This window comes from Accipiter gentilis, chromosome 18 (assembly GCF_929443795.1).
Source record: "Accipiter gentilis chromosome 18, bAccGen1.1, whole genome shotgun sequence".
NCBI classification, from domain to species: domain Eukaryota; kingdom Metazoa; phylum Chordata; class Aves; order Accipitriformes; family Accipitridae; genus Astur; species Astur gentilis.
This window is the reverse complement of record NC_064897.1, coordinates 6,167,384-6,185,201: the sequence shown is the minus strand read 5'-3', so window position 1 is coordinate 6,185,201 and position 17,818 is coordinate 6,167,384. Positions and strand designations below refer to the sequence as shown.

The 17,818-nt window shown below is 40.1% G+C and overlaps 1 protein-coding gene across 1 annotated transcript in view; it reads right to left on the bottom strand.

Moving 5' to 3' along the window:
- Nucleotides 1-17,818, bottom strand: part of VWF (von Willebrand factor) — a 145,309-nt gene that overhangs the window by 19,252 nt on the left and 108,239 nt on the right. The window contains exons 38-44 of the mRNA XM_049822206.1: nucleotides 16,815-17,020; nucleotides 12,842-12,944; nucleotides 12,663-12,737; nucleotides 12,022-12,126; nucleotides 11,335-11,540; nucleotides 9,813-9,962; nucleotides 1,778-1,888 (exon numbers count right to left, since the gene is read on the bottom strand). Coding sequence (XP_049678163.1) covers nucleotides 1,778-1,888; nucleotides 9,813-9,962; nucleotides 11,335-11,540; nucleotides 12,022-12,126; nucleotides 12,663-12,737; nucleotides 12,842-12,944; nucleotides 16,815-17,020 — 956 coding nt within the window. The remainder of the gene's footprint in view (nucleotides 1-1,777; nucleotides 1,889-9,812; nucleotides 9,963-11,334; nucleotides 11,541-12,021; nucleotides 12,127-12,662; nucleotides 12,738-12,841; nucleotides 12,945-16,814; nucleotides 17,021-17,818) is intronic.

The window sequence follows — 17,818 nt, the reverse complement described above, 5'->3', positions numbered from 1 at the left end:
CAGTTTATAAAATAGTCTGCTGCTTGGTTTGTAGAGTACAGGAGTTACAGCAGTATCCTTAAGGTGAAAAATAAAGGGGCAGGTAAAATAGCATGTAAAGAAGAAAAAGCACTCAACTAGTTTTAAATCTACATTTACTACCCAGTAGCTGGCTGCGCTGTGTTGCACTGTATCCAAGTTGGCTCTTTTTCTGCTGGAACCTGCTGCAAATCGGCTCTACTAAACCCAAAGGAAGCTTTGGCAATAGGCTCTAGACCTGAAAATACTTGCAAATGGAGAAGAGACCGGATCCTGTTGATAGTCTTACTGATAAGCACCCATGGGTAGGAACTTCAAGTGCTATTATGGGAAGAGACATCACCACAGGCCAGAAAGAAGATGTTGTTACAGTTCAACGCTGGGAGGACTGATCACCGTTTGGAAGCCATATGCCTCCAATGTTAACACTCTTTGAATACACTTCAAGAACAGTGAAAGTGAAAATCAGATCCCCAACTCCAGTAAATTCAAACATCGTTGCTCAGAAAGTTAGGGAATACTTTTCTCTCACATGTTAAATACTTAGTTCTTTGTTAACGACAAAAGTTGAAAGAGGACCCAGCAAGAAAGGGACAGCAGAGTATAAGGATCTATTACTCCATTAGGACAACGGAAGTCAGTAAGACACAGTGGAACATTAAATCAGCCTTCTGAAGGCTTGTTTTATGAAGCAGAGAAGAATATTGATCCACATTAAGAAATGCCTTTGGTAAAATCAGGGAAGAGGCAGGCTGCAAAATGATACATTAAATTTTTTTTAAAAGACAGCAGGCTGCCTTTTGTAAAAGAAGCAATTAAAAAGTTAATATTAAATATGTGAACATGAGATGTAGATGAAAATGCAGACACATTATACAGAACAACACTTAGGGAAGAAGAGATGGGGAGAAGGTCTGTTATTTTAAATATATTTAACTTACTGTTCCTGCCTTCATTGAATCCAAAGCTCTGCATAGGATTAAGCAATGTAATGCTACTGGGGCAGGCAAAGGCTTGCCAAGGGTGGTTGGGTTAGGGACAGAACAAACTGAATAATGTGAAAGAATTAAAAATGTAGGCAAGAAAAGAAACATCCACATAGCTTTCCAGGGTGGTAGGGTATCTGCAGTGCATTTTAAATGGCTGTTGCATGCACTCACTTCCCATTGGGTCTTTGAATCCTAAGGAAAGAGGCACACTGCTGAAAATAAACTGTTATTTTGAGCAGAAAACAAATGTGGCCTGGACCACTGCGGTCTGATCTGATATGCAGCAATCGTCTTTAGCAACCAGAGAATAATTCATGTTTCTATCCTTATTTACTTCCTGATAGTTCACTGTGTACCAAATAGGATATCCTATTTGAATAGGACTATGAAATTCAAGCAAACCACTACCCCATCTGCCTGCTATCCACAGAGTAATACAAATTAATTGGGGTAATTTAAATAACCTACAGCCAGAGAAGCATCATGGCCCATTAATATTCTTTTGAGCTACCATTTGTGAAATTACTAATTTTACACAAAAATATTATTTCCTTAGAGCCTGAAAATGGTGGGGAGGGTTTGCTTCTTAGAACCAAGTGAGTAAGTCACCCAAGTAAGTAATGCCCCCAAAACCAGAAAAATTCTTTTTCAGCGCTGCTTAATGTATAGAAGAAATAGCTCATATCTTCTTCACCTTCTTCCATGGAACAGAAAATAATTCCAGGGCATTTCTGCTAGAAAAGGATGCGTCCACACCACCACCACCTCACCTCACGCAAAGGAGGATCTGCATCCCCCCGAGACCAGGGTAGCTGCTCCTCACAGGCGATCTTCTGGCATCTCCCGCAACACTCCCCTTCTTGGATGACGTACTTGTAACCCTGTAGGAGAAAAGAAAAGGATGGACTGATCCAGGAAGAGGAGATAAATGAGAAGATTACTCCTAAAAGAAAACACTGGGATAAATGTTTCACGTTAGCAGCTTTTTATGGAAAGGGGAGTTTGAAAACATAACTGTAAGGCCACAGGCTGCTATTACAAAAGAAACAAGTGATCCACCCAGTTCAGCATCTTGTTAAATGGTTAACATTACCTGTCAGAAAAAAAATAAATTAAAACACACACAACCTCAAGAGCAGAAATTCTTATCTCATTAGCTCCTGCTTAATATATATTTTGAAGACATATTCACTTCAGCTACATGGACAGCTAGGCACTCAGGTCATGCCAATCAACTAATGGGCCTTGTGAGTATATCAGCTTCTCTAGTGTGGTATGGAGCACCCCTTCTTGGAGCACTGAAAATGTTGATGGTGCCTAACATAAGACAGACAAACAGAAAGGCAAAGAAAATCTGAAATCACCCAGAAACATCTTCCTCTTGCGAATATCTGCTCAAATAAGTAATAGCACTAAGATTTGCCACAAGACAGAAAAGAACAATGACATAAACTAGCAGAAACGGAAAGGGAAGAGGTAAAAGAAAAATGCTTTCAGAGGACTCTCAGCTATTCAACAGCATTAAGCAGCAGTCGTTTCCAAATGTTAGTTTCTTGTATGTAAGCAGTTTCTTTTATGCATTAACAAACTGTAAAGAGCAAGCCTTTCCAATAATATGGCCTTAGAGAGGAGTGCAAAAGCAAAAGGAAGGCAGTCCATTTCTAAGGGTGATTGTCGGAATTGCCATGCTCTTTGGTAGATTTTGAAAGAAAATTAGTGCCATGTGAAGAATCCAGTTTTTTAAAAAATCACTACATTAAATCCCCTCTGTTTTTACATACAAGTCACATATATTTATGAGAATTTTTACTTGGTATTTAAAAAATATTTTTTACATATAATACTATTTCACAAAAGAAAATGAAAGTTAAAAATTGTTCTAGTGGCATCTTGGACATTCATCAGCACTCACAACTCCCCTTCCCACCCCTGAGAATTCAAGGTTAAGATTCAGTCTGAGCACACTCAGACATCTGACCGTCCTGTGCTGAAGCAGAGGGAAGGGGTCAGTCAGACATGTAGTCCAGGGACCAGCTTTGGCTGATGATTTAATCTTTTCATCTCCTGAAGCAACTAGCCAAATATTCAAACACTGGAGTATCTAAAGTGAAAGAAAGCAAGGAGCTTTAATCTAACTAGAAATAATATATTCTACATTTAATAGCTCAGAAGTCTCTAAGGGGCAAAACATAACTCTGATTTCAATACAGAGTGGAAGGAAAGATGTTCTGTCAAAGAAAATATAGTTTGTGTGAAAAATGTCAATGAAAATAAGCATCATTTTATTTTGGTCAACCCCTTTGAACTGAATTGCTGAAGTATTCCCAACTGCTCCCTCCCTTCATGAGCTGTCCTTGATTTGCAATATGAAGCACATTAGCAAACCTCGATAATCAGCAGACTTTCATATGGAAGTGCAATTTGTATAATGTTATAAAATGTAATACCAGAGGTTGACCTAGCTTTGTGGAAAAAGTCGTGCTGTCGACCGTTTCATTTTATACGACTTTTAGCTGCTGAAAACACGTCTGAAGCGTCTGAAGTATTGGATACAACTTTTTATTTGTGTGGCAAACTCGGAGAAATAAAAATCCACAAGCTGTTTGTGCCCAGGATAAAGCAAAATCCAGCTGCAGGACCCAAATTTCACTAAGTTGGTTTGAACAGAGCCCTCTAAAGTGCAAACACTTTGGTGCACAGTGTGTTCAAAATCTGGGGGCCCTGACTCCTAAGGGGAAGAAACATAGGAGATGACAGCTCCCAACCTCAGCGCCTGCTGAGCTTCTCCAAACACAGTCCCTGAACTACCACAGGCTACAAACCTGTCTCAGGAGACAAACGTGCAGATTGCAGCAGTCTACGAGCTCCTCAAAAACCAGAGCATCCATCTGTATTTGAGGAGCGAGGAGGACAGTGATTCCCTGCTGTCACAGATCCTCCACACCATGAGAAATATTTCGCCATCAGAAAACCCCACCCTCTGTACCTCACAGCATGGAAATTTGTGCCCACAGGAAGAAAGCAAGCTTTATTTGATGTTTAATTCTAAAGGTGGTAATGTTTAAGGGCACACCTAAGAAAAGGAAAATGTATCGTGCATTTTGAGGTGTTTTTATCGTGGGGTTGGTTTCTTTTTCTCCAGTTAGATGACTTGCGTACAAAAAGGATATGCTGCCAGAATTATTCCTGAGCTCCACAATCTATGAACATGAACATCTGACAAGTCTCTGACACTGTGCTGTTGAAGGTTAATGTTAGGCTGAACTAGGCAGAGTAAGCAGTATTTCATTTTCTAGTGCATAGATATTAGCACATAGGGATGCCAGTGTTTGCCATGGTTTGTTGAAGGGTCCACTTAGAGCCAATATTCTGCTTGTCCCCTGCTTTTTCTGGACTGGATCTGCTGCTTTATTCCTCCTCCGCATCTTGCCTTTTTTTTTTTTAAAAAAAAAAACAGAGTTTGAACTTCAAAAACAGGGCATTAAAATTCAGAAGCAGCCCTTGGTAAGTGTCTGACTGTCCATCACAGAGGCAGATCACAGTCTACGTGACTGGAAAAAAAAAAATCCCCACGCCCGGGACGTAAAGGATAAGGCAACACAAGGCACCCCTTGCATTTGAACAGGTGCACGTGGCTGACTTGGGAGTCATGATCAGCAGCTGCAATGGACAACCTGACAAGTGCTCAGTTATGCTGCCAGATCAAGCTGTTATATCAAATGCAAATGCGGAGATAAAGCTGAGGGTGAAAGCATACAGATTAAGACATTCTACGTGGGGGCGGGGCAGCAAATTTGGGGTGCTTTTGAACCACAGCGTGGCTCACGACAAACAAAAGAGGAACGCAGATTAATTCTGTAGCTTTCAGAGAACGCACCTTTTGGTTTCATTGCCTACCAAGGCTACCGGAGGGATCCACACGGGCTACAGCTTGGCATAGTTGTGCACTCCCTCTTTCATTTGAGCATTGCTCAGGATACATAGTTCATCTTTTCCCAGGTGCTAAGGTTTTGGCCAGAAGGCTCTGTCAGTTGCCTTTTGGCCAATAAAGCAGGGGGAAAAAAAAAAAACAAACAAAAAAAACCAACAGAAAGTATTCCTCAACATAGTATTTTTAAGAAGGCTCCAGTATTTGCCTTTTATGTATTGAGATGATAGTACCTAGAGAGGGTTGGAGGAACCAGAGAGAATGAAAATGGCAACAGTAGACTGAAAAAAACCCCAGTAGGATGCATATAAATCAACTTGAAATGCTGAAAGCAAAATCTTCAGTGGCCATGAATCAGCACAATTCTAGAGATTTCCCTGAAGCTGCATTCATTTACCCCAGGTGAGGACTTAATTCTCTGTTTGCAATTCTCTATTATATTAAGGTATCATTTCCTAATTTCCATAATATATTATGCTTCAAAATGTAAGCAGGATATTTGAAATTACCTCCCAACAAGACTTTCACTGTTTTTAAATGAGGTTCTGCACATCTAATATTCAAACAACAGTCTTCCTTTCACATTAGTTTCTTTGACCTCCTTAATATATACTATTAAGCCATTTACTACCATGCTTTTCATGTTACTTCAAAGGAAAAATATCCATTTGAAATATCAGAGATTAAAGCCATAGCTTTTGCAGTCAGCATCTATTACAACCATCATTCACTATGCTTTTGCACGTAGGGTGCAAATGTTCTTCATTTTAATTTAATTAATCAAGAGGCTTGAAAATCTAACCTAATTAACTTACACACACTTAGCCAAATGGCTTTGTCTTAAACACTTATCCCAGAAAATTATGCTTCATTCTTCTCAAAATCATCTAATACTTTAAATTATCCAATACTGTAACCCACACTCTTTCATATCACTTACAAAGTACCTAACTCCAAGAACATTGACAGAAATTAAGCAAAGCAAATGCTCCCTTCACATTAGTATACTAGTGATTTTTTAAGGTGTTTTGAAAGCTGTTATCCATTTTATCAGCATGGTTCTCTGAAAGGATGTAGTCTGATGTACTCTGAGAAATAATTTCTGAAGAAGCTCCAGGAGGGAGACACCACTCCTCCTTGTGGCACATGCAATAATTGCAGCAATTACCTGCTTGCTTTCTCAAAACTTTGGTAAGAGCAAGATAGAAGAGGACAGGAAAAATGAGGGAACTATGTCATATAATGAAGCAAACCCACATCTGCTTTGCAAGTGAGAAGTCTGTATTTGCTGTTAACCTCCTCACAGAACTGTGGGATTGGGTCATTCACATGGAACATCCACTCTTTTTCCAGAGCATTTCTTTACATTCTAAAATTACGGGTATGATTGGAGTTTGATTTTGTCATGCTCAGGAGAACAGTAGCACCGTTCATTCACCAGGGTGAAGGAGCTAGTACATGTGTTAGGGGTTTTTTTCTCTTTTTGTGTAGCTAGATAAAAAAAACCAACTGTAAGCTGTTTTCACAGAAGTCAGACGACACCGTCGACAATGATGACTGCACAACTTTCAGACCTGGCAATGGAATTAATAACCACGAGCAGCAGAGCGTTTGAACATCATCTTAGTAATGACCCATGATTAAATTAGGTCTTTAATGTCAGTACAACTTTCAATGCCATCTAATCTGAAATGAAAAATAAGCTTTAAGGCCAATTCAAACTGGATTACAGAACTTCTGCAGTCCTTGATATGTATATCCACTGAATCAGGAATAAGCAAAGGACAAAGAAAAACTGAGCTATCCACATTCTCCAACAGCTACAGTTTTGGTTGTACAACTTTGACAACCATTAAAGGAGCAGAAGAAATGGCAGATTCCCAAAAAAGAACTGGCATGGTTTCCACCACGGCTTTTTGTTTGTTTTAAAAAAGCTTTTTGACACTGCACTGCTGAAGGCTGATTTGTCAAGAAACTGTAGCTCTGCATTAATGATACTTTATTAGAATAACAAATTATTGATAAAGTTATGGCTAGGAGCCAAAACACAGCCACAGATACTTTAGATCTAATATTTCGTAATAACTGCCATACTAGAAACAAGTGTCTTCTACAAATGGAAACCAAAGGGATTCTCTTGCAATAGCTGAAAGTCCTCACACCTACCCTCATGGTTTTCACTGCACTGGGCATCCTCAAGCTTTCTGACCAAACTCTACACTTGCAGAAAGAGCACTAATTTGGTTCGTTTGTTTTTTTAATGGATTGGGGTTTTGCTCTGGTCCTAGGGAATTATATAGTGTTTAAGACACAGCAGAGGAAAAAGTTATTCAAAAAAGCTTATATTTTGTTCACACCTTCTCAAGTGCACATACATATATGCTGTCCAGCCTTGTTCTGATACAGAGGCTGTAAGTTAAATGATGCTGAAATATAGTGGTATTAAGGCATTTGAAATTCTTTGAAAACCAAGGCACAATTAACTTAGACTTCAGAAAAGTGAATTGCATTTCAGATATTGGTTTGCTTAATTAAAATGTTCATAGTCAAATTTTGATGCATGATTAACTGTTTTAAAATACATATTAGTGTAAATTCAAACGAGAACTTAAAACAAGTCAGATAGCGCAGGGTTTCTACAACAACATTAATTCAGCTGTGAGGTGCTGCACATATATGCCCTATGCCCAAGGTCAGTCTTTGACTCCCAGACATGTTATTAATAATGTATTTCCGAAAGCCAAAAGAACACCTCTAACTTCTTGTGGCTGTATATACAAGGTTTGCTAATGAAGACCTTTCTTCCAAATGTAACTGAACAAAAGCAAGGAGGAAGAAGAGATATCACGCATGATTTTTCTTAGCCTCTGTTCTGAATGCAACTGCATAAATGGGACTCATTCCAAAAAAGAGACAGACTTCTTAAAACCAGTGGAAAGGTTTAAGAAGAACAGTGCAAAACAGGCTGCAAAGATTTGGAGACCTGGTGGAGGAGGGAAACGTGAATGACGCTTGTTTGGAGATTCACTGTATTTCCAGCAAGATGAGAAAAAGCTACTGGAGCAGAAAAAAAAAAAAAAAGCAAGTGAATCTTGTCTCGCAGGCAGCACTAGAAAACCCAGAACATTGCAGTAGCATCCCAGTCAGCACAGCAAATCAAACACAGAAGCAGCACCTGCCCCTCTTAGTTAAAGGGGTTTGCAGTTATCGCTGTCATATGCCCTTTGCATTTCCCACTGTCCAATTCCAGCTGGTCACCTGTAATGACACCAGGGCAGTCTGTTGAGTCACAAGCCACCACGCAGACTTTTATCAGCAACATGCAGACTTTTATCAGCTACTGGACCACTGAAAGCACCGATGTTACAACACACATTTGGAAACACTTGCTGCTTAGTCAACTGTTTGAATGTTGGAGGGGCTAATGCCACATATAGCCTAATACAAACATTTTAAAAGCAACTTGGAGATTTGAATAGCATTAACTAGCTCATCTTTGCTTCCGCACTGCAGAAAAAAAACAAATTAGCTTCTTCTGGACTTCACTTCACAGTTCAGGGAAGAACAAACCCCTGGGAAAAACCTGGGTCAGCAAAAGACCTGCAGAGAATCTTCTGCATCCCAGACAGCCCATCTAGTTGCTCCACATGGAGCCCACAGAGCCTACTGAACTTGCAGACTGTGAACGCACCAGACCACGGCCTAAGGAGGAGCTGCTTCAGGTCAGATATACCTTTTCCTGAATGGAATTGGCTAATACCATCAAGAACAATCTCAATTAATCCACGTATGTACTGAAAGCTTTATGAAGAGGCAAAAATGCATTTGTGGTAGCCTCTGACGTTTGCAGCACAACTTCTCCGGCCACACAGCAGTCGGGAAGGGGTGTGGGTTCTCAGCACTTGACTGGGGCAGGCAACCTCTCCTGCCATCTGCTTTTTCTGCAGCCCCAAACTGTGTATTTCCACCGTCCTCACTGACTGACCCATCCATGCTAACCTCACGAAGCAAGGGCAGGGGAATGCTCAGGGATTATGGGTACAAGATGCTTGATACCAGAGCAAAATGCATCTCTAGGGCATCACATTTAATTTTACAGTGATCTTTTACTTCCTTATTCTCCATATTATGTTAAGGTGAGGAATGAGGAATGTTAGGGATGTAAATTGGGTAGTTTAAAGGAAGTATAAAAAAAACATTTTGAGCTTTTATTTGCACAAATCATGTTATGGTCAAAGTCTTCTAATCTATAATGCTGTCAAGTGTTGCTGACTTTTAACCAATTCCTTTGACCCTTCTAGAATTCTTCTACCAACTTTTTGTACCAAGTATCTGTCTCCTCCTGCTTGACCAGCTACGTCAATATAACAAAGCAGCTCATACTACTTTTGCGGGCTTCCAAAAGTAGACCACATAATTTTATAGCATGTAGCAGATGTCTGAGCATAATAAAGGCCACAGCATGTGGTGTTATTACTGCTATAATGGGCAGAGCTGAGCAATAGACAGATCTGAAATGTTCTCTTCAGAAAGTGAACTTCAGCTAGAACAGTCATTTGAAATTGAACTTCAGACATCGTGAGTACTCATTGTGCAAGCAGTGTAAATGATGGACATTTCAGGATACAGTTCTCCTTTTATTGAAATATAATTGTCACTGATTTCCTTGGCAGCAGGATACGATCCTAAAACAATAACCCTAAAATAAAGTCAGTAATGCTCAGGCCCTCTCAGACTCTGTTCCCAAGATAATTCGTTGCTACAACACTTATTTTCTATTTTTCTCTGGTTTCTCTAAACATGCAGGTTTAAAAGTAATCATTTCAGATCCCCATCAGGGCTCTGTTGGCTAATGCACTGGTTTAAATGTTACTCACCCGAGAGCAGAACACGTCACATGCTTTGTCGCGACACTCCATCATCTGAAGTCCTGTAACATCATCCCTCATACTAGTGCAAGAGCATTCCCTGCAACCGTCTTCCCAGGTTGACCCAACGGGGTAGACTATGTTGTTGTGCACGCACACCTATTGAATGCAAGAATTAATACATGAAGGAGCACACTGCTGCTGCAAGGGCACACTCCTGGCTCCAAAAGGCTGCTTTTTAAGATGCGAAACCTACCATAAATTTTACTGAGTATTTTGAACCCAGCAATAATGTTACAGGTCTTAAAATTGTGATCACTCTGTTGAGGAAAGGAAAATAAGTGCAACCAAAGCTGCTTTTTTATAAAGAATAAATTGGAGGAGAATTTTATCTGCAGTCGGTGGAATTGCCCACGGTCTGACGCAGTTTCACTGGAGTTATAATGTGACCCAATATTTAGAGATAATAACCAGTGAGTCCTGTAGAAGGAGCTGTGCATGCAAAAATTCTTCCAGCTAAATCAGCTGATCTGAAAAGATCCTACTTTGAGTTACAAGCATTCATTCTCTTGTATCCTTTATCCTTAGGCCACCACAGCTACCACAAAAGTAGTGCCATCTCTTATATTGCACTTTCTATTAGTAAATTTTATAGCATGTTATTAAAGAGATGAACATCATTTATTTTTATAGATATAGCAAGTAAGTCACAGAGACATAAAATGACTTATGCAAGGTCATGAACTACTTAGCAACAGAAAATAAAGGCTAGATCTCCTGAGCTGCAAGACAGCATAACCCTATGTTAAGCTGTTAGATAAGGTTGCTTCAATGAAAAGGTTACGCTGGCCTGCAACCTCTTCTCTAAGCAACCTTATCTTAAAGGTTAACATAATGTAACAACTTAATAAAAGGTTGGCAAAATAAGGAAAAATATATCCTGGTGAAGCGTTAACAGAGTCAGGTATTAATTTGGCAAAAAATTAAAAGTGGCAATATAGTTCATATAAGATACAACGCCTCCTCAGGAGAGGCAAATGTAATCAATGGGCACAAGGAGTTTAGATCTAAGATGAGCCAAATATTTCAATAAAGTTAGTATGGGATTGAAAGAATATATATGTTAACCGTACTGATCCAAAAGCACGTAGCTCCGTTATCCAGAAACAAATAAAATATTTAAAAATTACCTCTGAAATTCCTAATGCTTGAGCGACCTTGAAGGTTCAAATGGTTTGGGGCTTCATATATATATATATATGTACACATATATATATAAAAAATCTGATTATCTCAAAGTCACAAAAAATGGATTGTTTATGTCAGAATAAATGACTGTAGCAAAATAAGCAACAGTGTGATGCAACAGCGTATTTCTCTCAGACACACGTAAAGTAAAAATACCCTGGCATCATTATCTGGTAGTCTCATTGAGGGTTTGTGAATACCTAGCTACCCACTTACTTTAGTGCTACCGCTCTATACGTAAAAGATACTTTCATATGTGGAAATGACACTTCGTTCCCCTTACCCTGTCTGGAATACAGGTGGTAGATACGCAGCCGCAGTCATTGGTGACAGATCTGGATAGATACCCCAGAGGGCAGCTCACTGTTGAGTTCCTACAGCTGCAGGTACACTCAAATTTATCACAGCACTCGGTCTTCTTAACAGTCAGCTCTCGATGAGGTGGGCAGGAAGGTCTTTGAACTAAGCTGCAAGCTTCTCTGTTACACGCTAGCAAAAAAAGGTACGTACCATGTCAAGCACACAGCATTTCAGAGTGCTGCAAGTGAACAAGACGGTTCTCTGGCAGCAAGGCGCTAATTGCTACTGCAACCTATTATAAATCTACTTGAAGACTAAGAAGTAATGCAGATATAAATGATCCAGGTCAAAGATTGTGCTACAGGTTCAGGGAAAGTTCCTACCCTGCCAAAAATATTCTTGTCTCATATACAATCAGAAAGATTTATAAAATAAGCATAAGGGTCAGAGCACACATGTCCAAGAGTAAAGTGTTTCTCTTTTCCTTAATTCAAAAGTGTACTTGGAAAGTGCCAACAATACCCTTCTTCCAAGTCTGTGAAATCATTACATGTCCGTTGGCTCCAAAATTAAATCTTTCAGAGGGGAAAAATAACGTCTAAAGGAAGTTGTCAGTGTTGCTCAAACGCAATGTTCCAGTGTCACTCCCTGCTAAAAGAAAATATCTTACCACATGTGTAATTTGGTCTGCATTCTCCAGGGTTGGTCAGAGCGAGCTGCAAGCCAAACTCACAGACAGGGACAGGAGGCAAATCACAGGAAACCAGATCACAGACTAAGAAGAGAAGTTGAGAGAGTGTTTAAGACCATGCCTGGCTAGTTAGTCCTCAAGAAAAGACACACACACGCATGCACATTCCCATGAAACTTTTTTTCCCCACACTCAATTGCTATCCTAAAATTATGAAGTAAGTTAGAGTTCAGCAGGTCAGAGCTTGTTTTCAAAATAGCTTAGGGAACAGTTCAAGCTTGGGTTATGAGGATTAAGGTTCTAATGTTATATTTAATGTGCAAATATAGACCAGGCAAAAATAGTTACTTGGAAAAAGACCATTCTAATGTCATTCAGACAAAACCAAATTTCTCCATTCCCTTCCTCATCTCTTACAGAAAGAGGGACAAAGTCAATTTGGAAGTGAATGGAGACTCACATCCTCAGGAGTCGTTTATTGTTCCACACAGATGACTGTATAGTCATTCAGTGGTTTCAAAAATGGAGCATTGCACTAAATTAAGAGAGGGACTGTATACCTTTGAAGCATCTGGTAAAAACATGGACCAACAAGATTCCAACAGTTTACGAGAACCTACCACACTCATACTCGGGGCAGCACTGGCCAGGGTCCCTGCGCAGACGAGGGACTTCACAGGGACCACACTGAACAGCTGGAGTAAGAAGAAAACATCCATAAAACAAGTTTGGATAAGAACTAGGAAGCTAGGTAACAAAAACATCAAGTCCAATCATACTTAGAGTAAAACCAATTTACATTTGGCAGTAGGGCAAGGTCGGACCGTGCAGTTTACTTTCTTGTTATCAAGACATGTGCAGATCTTGCAAGGCTCATTGGCAGGAATCCATGTTTCCATGTGCTGCATGAAAAGAAACCCAGATTGTTAGAAATAAAAATTCTGGTCCCGGTACGTTAGCAATGGGAGTGGGTGAAGGTGAGTAACATTAATTTGGAAACCCAAAAGACTTCTACATAGGATTGGTTGGTTGCTCTGTTAACAGTAAAAACCTAAGGAGACACATAATTCTGAAATTACTGTAGTGTACCAGTTTAGCAAGAGATGTAAAGAATGCATGAATGGGATGAGGAATTACTATTGTTTTAAGCATGAAAAATGCTCAGATGTTATAAATACAATCGCAGGCTATTGCGAGTAACAGTGGACTCGTGCAACTACATACCATGATTGGATGTTCAGTGGTAATAAGGGAAATGACAATATTTTGGGAAATACATAGAAGTGGCTGCTTTCCCAAATTAGTAGTACTTAAACACAGAGAAATAAACAGTGCATATTTTTTATTAAGATTATGTGGGGTGTCACCAATTGATTTCCCAGTGGACTGAAGACTGGAAAAGCACTAGAGCAACCCCAAATCTGAAGCCATCACTTCAGTGATTACCTGGAGATAATAAGCACATTCAGAAACCGCCAGTAAAGTGTATCATTATTCAGCCACTGCTGCTTCTCATAAGAGAGAGGAAAATCATTGATGTTAAAGATGTAGTTACTTATAAAGAACTATCTACATTTAACACCCATGTCAATAGGGAGGCAAGAGTGAAAAGATGCACTATTGGACAACGTTAATTTGCACAATCTGTCCAGGTTCTGGGTGAAAAGATGCAGAGTAGGTCAGGGTGCCACAAAGGCAAAAGGTGTCATCCAGAACACTCTGGAGTGCAGTTTAAAAATAACAGTATGCTGAGACCCTTAGTAATCAGAAGGAAGGAAGGAAGGAAATATCTAAGCATACTGCCACCTGTGCCAGAGATACCTATGTATTTTAAGTCATCGCGGGAGTCTGAAAAGACTGTTTACTTTCAAAGGTTTACGGGGTGGCAAGGATAAAACACCAGGCATGCTAGAACAAGGCAACCAGAGGTTTAACAAAGCTTAGGAACCAAATCGCATAGGGTCCATAGTTAATCCATAGGAAATCTATTTTAGTCAAAGAAAGCTTGCATCGATGTATTGCTAGTAAAGAACATTCTCTCAGGGCTTGGAAAAACAACTCACAGCCTTCTACCAAAGCTTTCGATGGCCTCAGGGTTAAAAAAGTCCTGAGAAGGCAGTTGATAGAGAATGCCTGCACTTGCAGGTGATGATGTGAAAAGCATGTGGGCATTTCAAGACACAGAGAAAGAGTATCACAACATTTGCTCTAACATTTACAGCAGTCTTGATTTTCACACAGGTTTGCTTCGGCATAAGTAGGAGTGTCTTTCTAATACCAGAAGAAATGACAAGAGATAGCACGGTAGAGCTCTATATGGGCATTGATACCAAGAATCCCGTAAGCCCAAGCACAATCTGGGGTAGAAGGGAACAGAGGAATGAACACCAGAGGGAAAGAAGGGGGTTAAGGAAATCATAACCCAGCACCAGTTGCACTGCCTGTTGTATTGCTCACACAGCTAATCCTGCAATGGTGGAGACGCAAAACGGCTGTGTGAGCTGATCCTCCCCTGCCCTCCACCTCCCCATCCACACAGCAGCTGCATCTAAGCCTTGCCATTGGGGTAAAGACGAGAGGTTTTCAGAGCTAAAACCCCATTAAGGAGCATGCAACAACTCATGAATTTCAGAACTTCTGAACAAGGACGTATCACTGCAGACGTTATTCCCAAGATGTGCACTGAGCTTTTCTCCACGAGGGCTTGAAACAATTATTTAAATGGAAAATGCACTGCATTGCCTGAGGATTCAGGGATTTAAGGCACACAGATCCTAGACTTTAATCTACATTTGCAATAACCATTTCATAGAGAATCATAATCATACCATAACTAGAGTTGTCAGGGTCACCAAGAGTTGCGCACAATTAGTCTATGTTTAGGGCAGTGATTACATACATTGCAAGCTATTTTTTCCTTTGAGAGAAAAAATTAGGTTTTTTCTTATTCTTTTACTACAAAAATTATGGGAGTTTTTTTCCTTCCATTTTACCAACTCTATAAGCGCTACACAAATCCAATGATACTGTATTTAAAACAAAGATCCAAAACAGAACACAAAGAAAAGACCGTAGCCATATGTATGGAGATGCTCTAAACTTAAAATAAAAGCTAATACAAGGTCCATGTACTCGATCCTTCAGAAAACTCTAACCTTTTGTTTGGAAAAAAGTCATTTGGATAATGCAGTTGTGGAACAAAAGAACGCACTTCCCCTATGTCTTCCCTCTCGCTGCCAAAATCCATAGGGTACATACACCTGAGGAGGGAGCTTAATGCTATTAGGGTCCTGTACCAGCCCTTTGCCCAGCAGCATGGAAACCCTCAAAATCGTATTTAACAAATACTTTTTCAATGCCCTGTGCTTTGGCAGCACCAGCAAGCAGCACCAAGGCCTAAGCCATGGCAAAGGGGGATCCTCGGACACACGTGGACCCATCCTGTGCCGGGACAGGCTGCGCGGACACCCGCGGGGCTCCCGGGGTAGAGCTGCAACCAGTACGACTCTTGCGTTGGCAAAGCGATGACTGGAACACTTGCTTCGCTAAGTCAAGTGCATCGCTCGCTGGTACCCTCTCACCTAAAGCAAGGTGTTTGCTCTGCTAACTTTGATGCTTTTGTCGTTAAGTTTGTCAATGCCAACAGTATTTAAAAGAGATGTTTCAGCCACAAATAGTCTTTGCTTCCTTTCAGCTTAACTAAATGTTTATAACACGTTTCTTGCTGAACAAAACATGAATCTAAATTTGAGTGTGTAAAATGAAGCTATTCAGAGTACATACATTCATTTACTTTTTTAAATGTACCTTTTTACTGAAAGAATAGACTATACACACACACAGACAGACTTCTGTTATTTACAGAAGATCTGTTACAAAAACGATTATGCCTTTGAGAAGTTTGGTCAGTATGGTAAGACCATCCAAAAATCTCATTAAGAACCTAAAGCCTATAAAATAGTCCCTTCCTCTTAAAGTCCTATAACAAAACTGCAAACAAACTAAAACGCAGATTTAAGAGGACTGGCTGACTAAGGTGAAAACTCCCTGAGCTGAGTAGCTGGGGGTTTAGAGGAACGACCCCTGTTACTTGGAAGAGGGGACACAGGGAGGAGCTCACAGACCCGCTGTGTGATGCCAAAAGGGAAATCAACAGTCTCTTCCACTGCAGTCTGGCACCCAGCACCCATAGCTCTTCCCAGTCCCATTCTGCCACAGAGAGGTCTGACTTATCTGAGGAAAGTGGATTTTCTGTAAAAACTAAAAGAATGAATTTCATCAAAGGAATATTTCTCATCAAGAAAAGGAGGTAGGCTAATACAATTTGCCATAAGGCTGTCTTGGTCTGCGCTCCCCACCAACCACTGAAAATATTTCAGTAAGCTTTGCAAAGACAACACAATGCATTTTAAGTAAAGGTTCCTGATTTATGATTGAATTGTCATTACTGGTAAAAGTCTGCTGAATGGAGATGTTTCATCTCGGTAAAAGTTGACTTATGCCATCCCTCCTCTCTTCCCTCTAGCCCTCCCTCCACAGAAATTTGTCATGCATTTCCGGGTCTGTACAGTCCCAGCTGTGAATTTTATATCCGTCCCAGCCAATTTCACACTAGGGGAGCTACATGGGGCTGACAGCCGGCCGGTTATGAGGAACTGAGCTAGAAAATAAAGTATCCAAAGGGGAAAATAGTTAGACTTATAAGACAGATTTACTTGCAAAAGTACAAACCCCAACCACTCACAAAGGTAAGCTGCTAAGTATATCGTTACCTGATGGTGCGTGCCATCTTCACTGATGCATTGTGTGCAGACTTCTTCATCAACACAGCTGTCATTAAAAATCACCTGTCCGTCTGGACAGAAGCAGCCTTCTGTGGGATAATCCTTGCAGACACTGAGTTTGGTACTATTCTCACAGTGGTTTATGCAGGCTTTGTGGCAGTGATCATATGTCAAATATGTGGGACATTTCATTGCTGAGGAAGACAGGGAAAAAAAAAAACCCTTTAGATAAAGAGATCTGAAATGCAGATAAATGTTTCCACTCACCCTTTCTTTGGAATTCTGTTCAGATTTTTGAAAGCCATCATCTGATGAACATATTTTGTCCTCTGCAGCTACTAACATCTCTGAAGATACATTTTTAAAACTAACAAAATCCACAATAGAAAGTGAATGAGGGAATTTGCTTAAGTTACAGTCCATGCAGAAATCATCAAGCCACATTTTCAGACCACATGAATCAGCAAAGTATGACATCCTAATAATGATACAATGGCTTACATGAGCTGAATGTCTTGCCTAACTTTATTATCAACACTGGGCAAGAGATATAAGAATTTAGAACCACCTTTACGTGTTTTAAAGAAGCCCTGGTAACAGTGCACAGCTAGGAGATAGCCAGGACAGACTAAAGTGTTGAACAAAGGGGGTTTTTGACAACTTGATAGGCAGCAGTGTTCCTAAGCAACTAAGGAAAGCTAACAAACAGAACATTTTGGTACTTCAAAACCGAACCTGCTGGATTTCTGCATCTTATTAACTGAATTACCCTATTAACAGAATTAACTGAATCAAGGAAAGTTGCATTCCCCCCTAAGCCAACACAAAATTTTTACTGATGAGTTCACAACACTGAGGGTATTGTCTCTAAAAGCAAACATAAAACTAAGGCTACAGATATTCAAGAAACCTATGGACACAGCTTCCATTCTGTGTACTCCCTTAAGCCTACTTTATTTTTCTCTACAGCTTCAATTAGGAAAAGTGTTTCT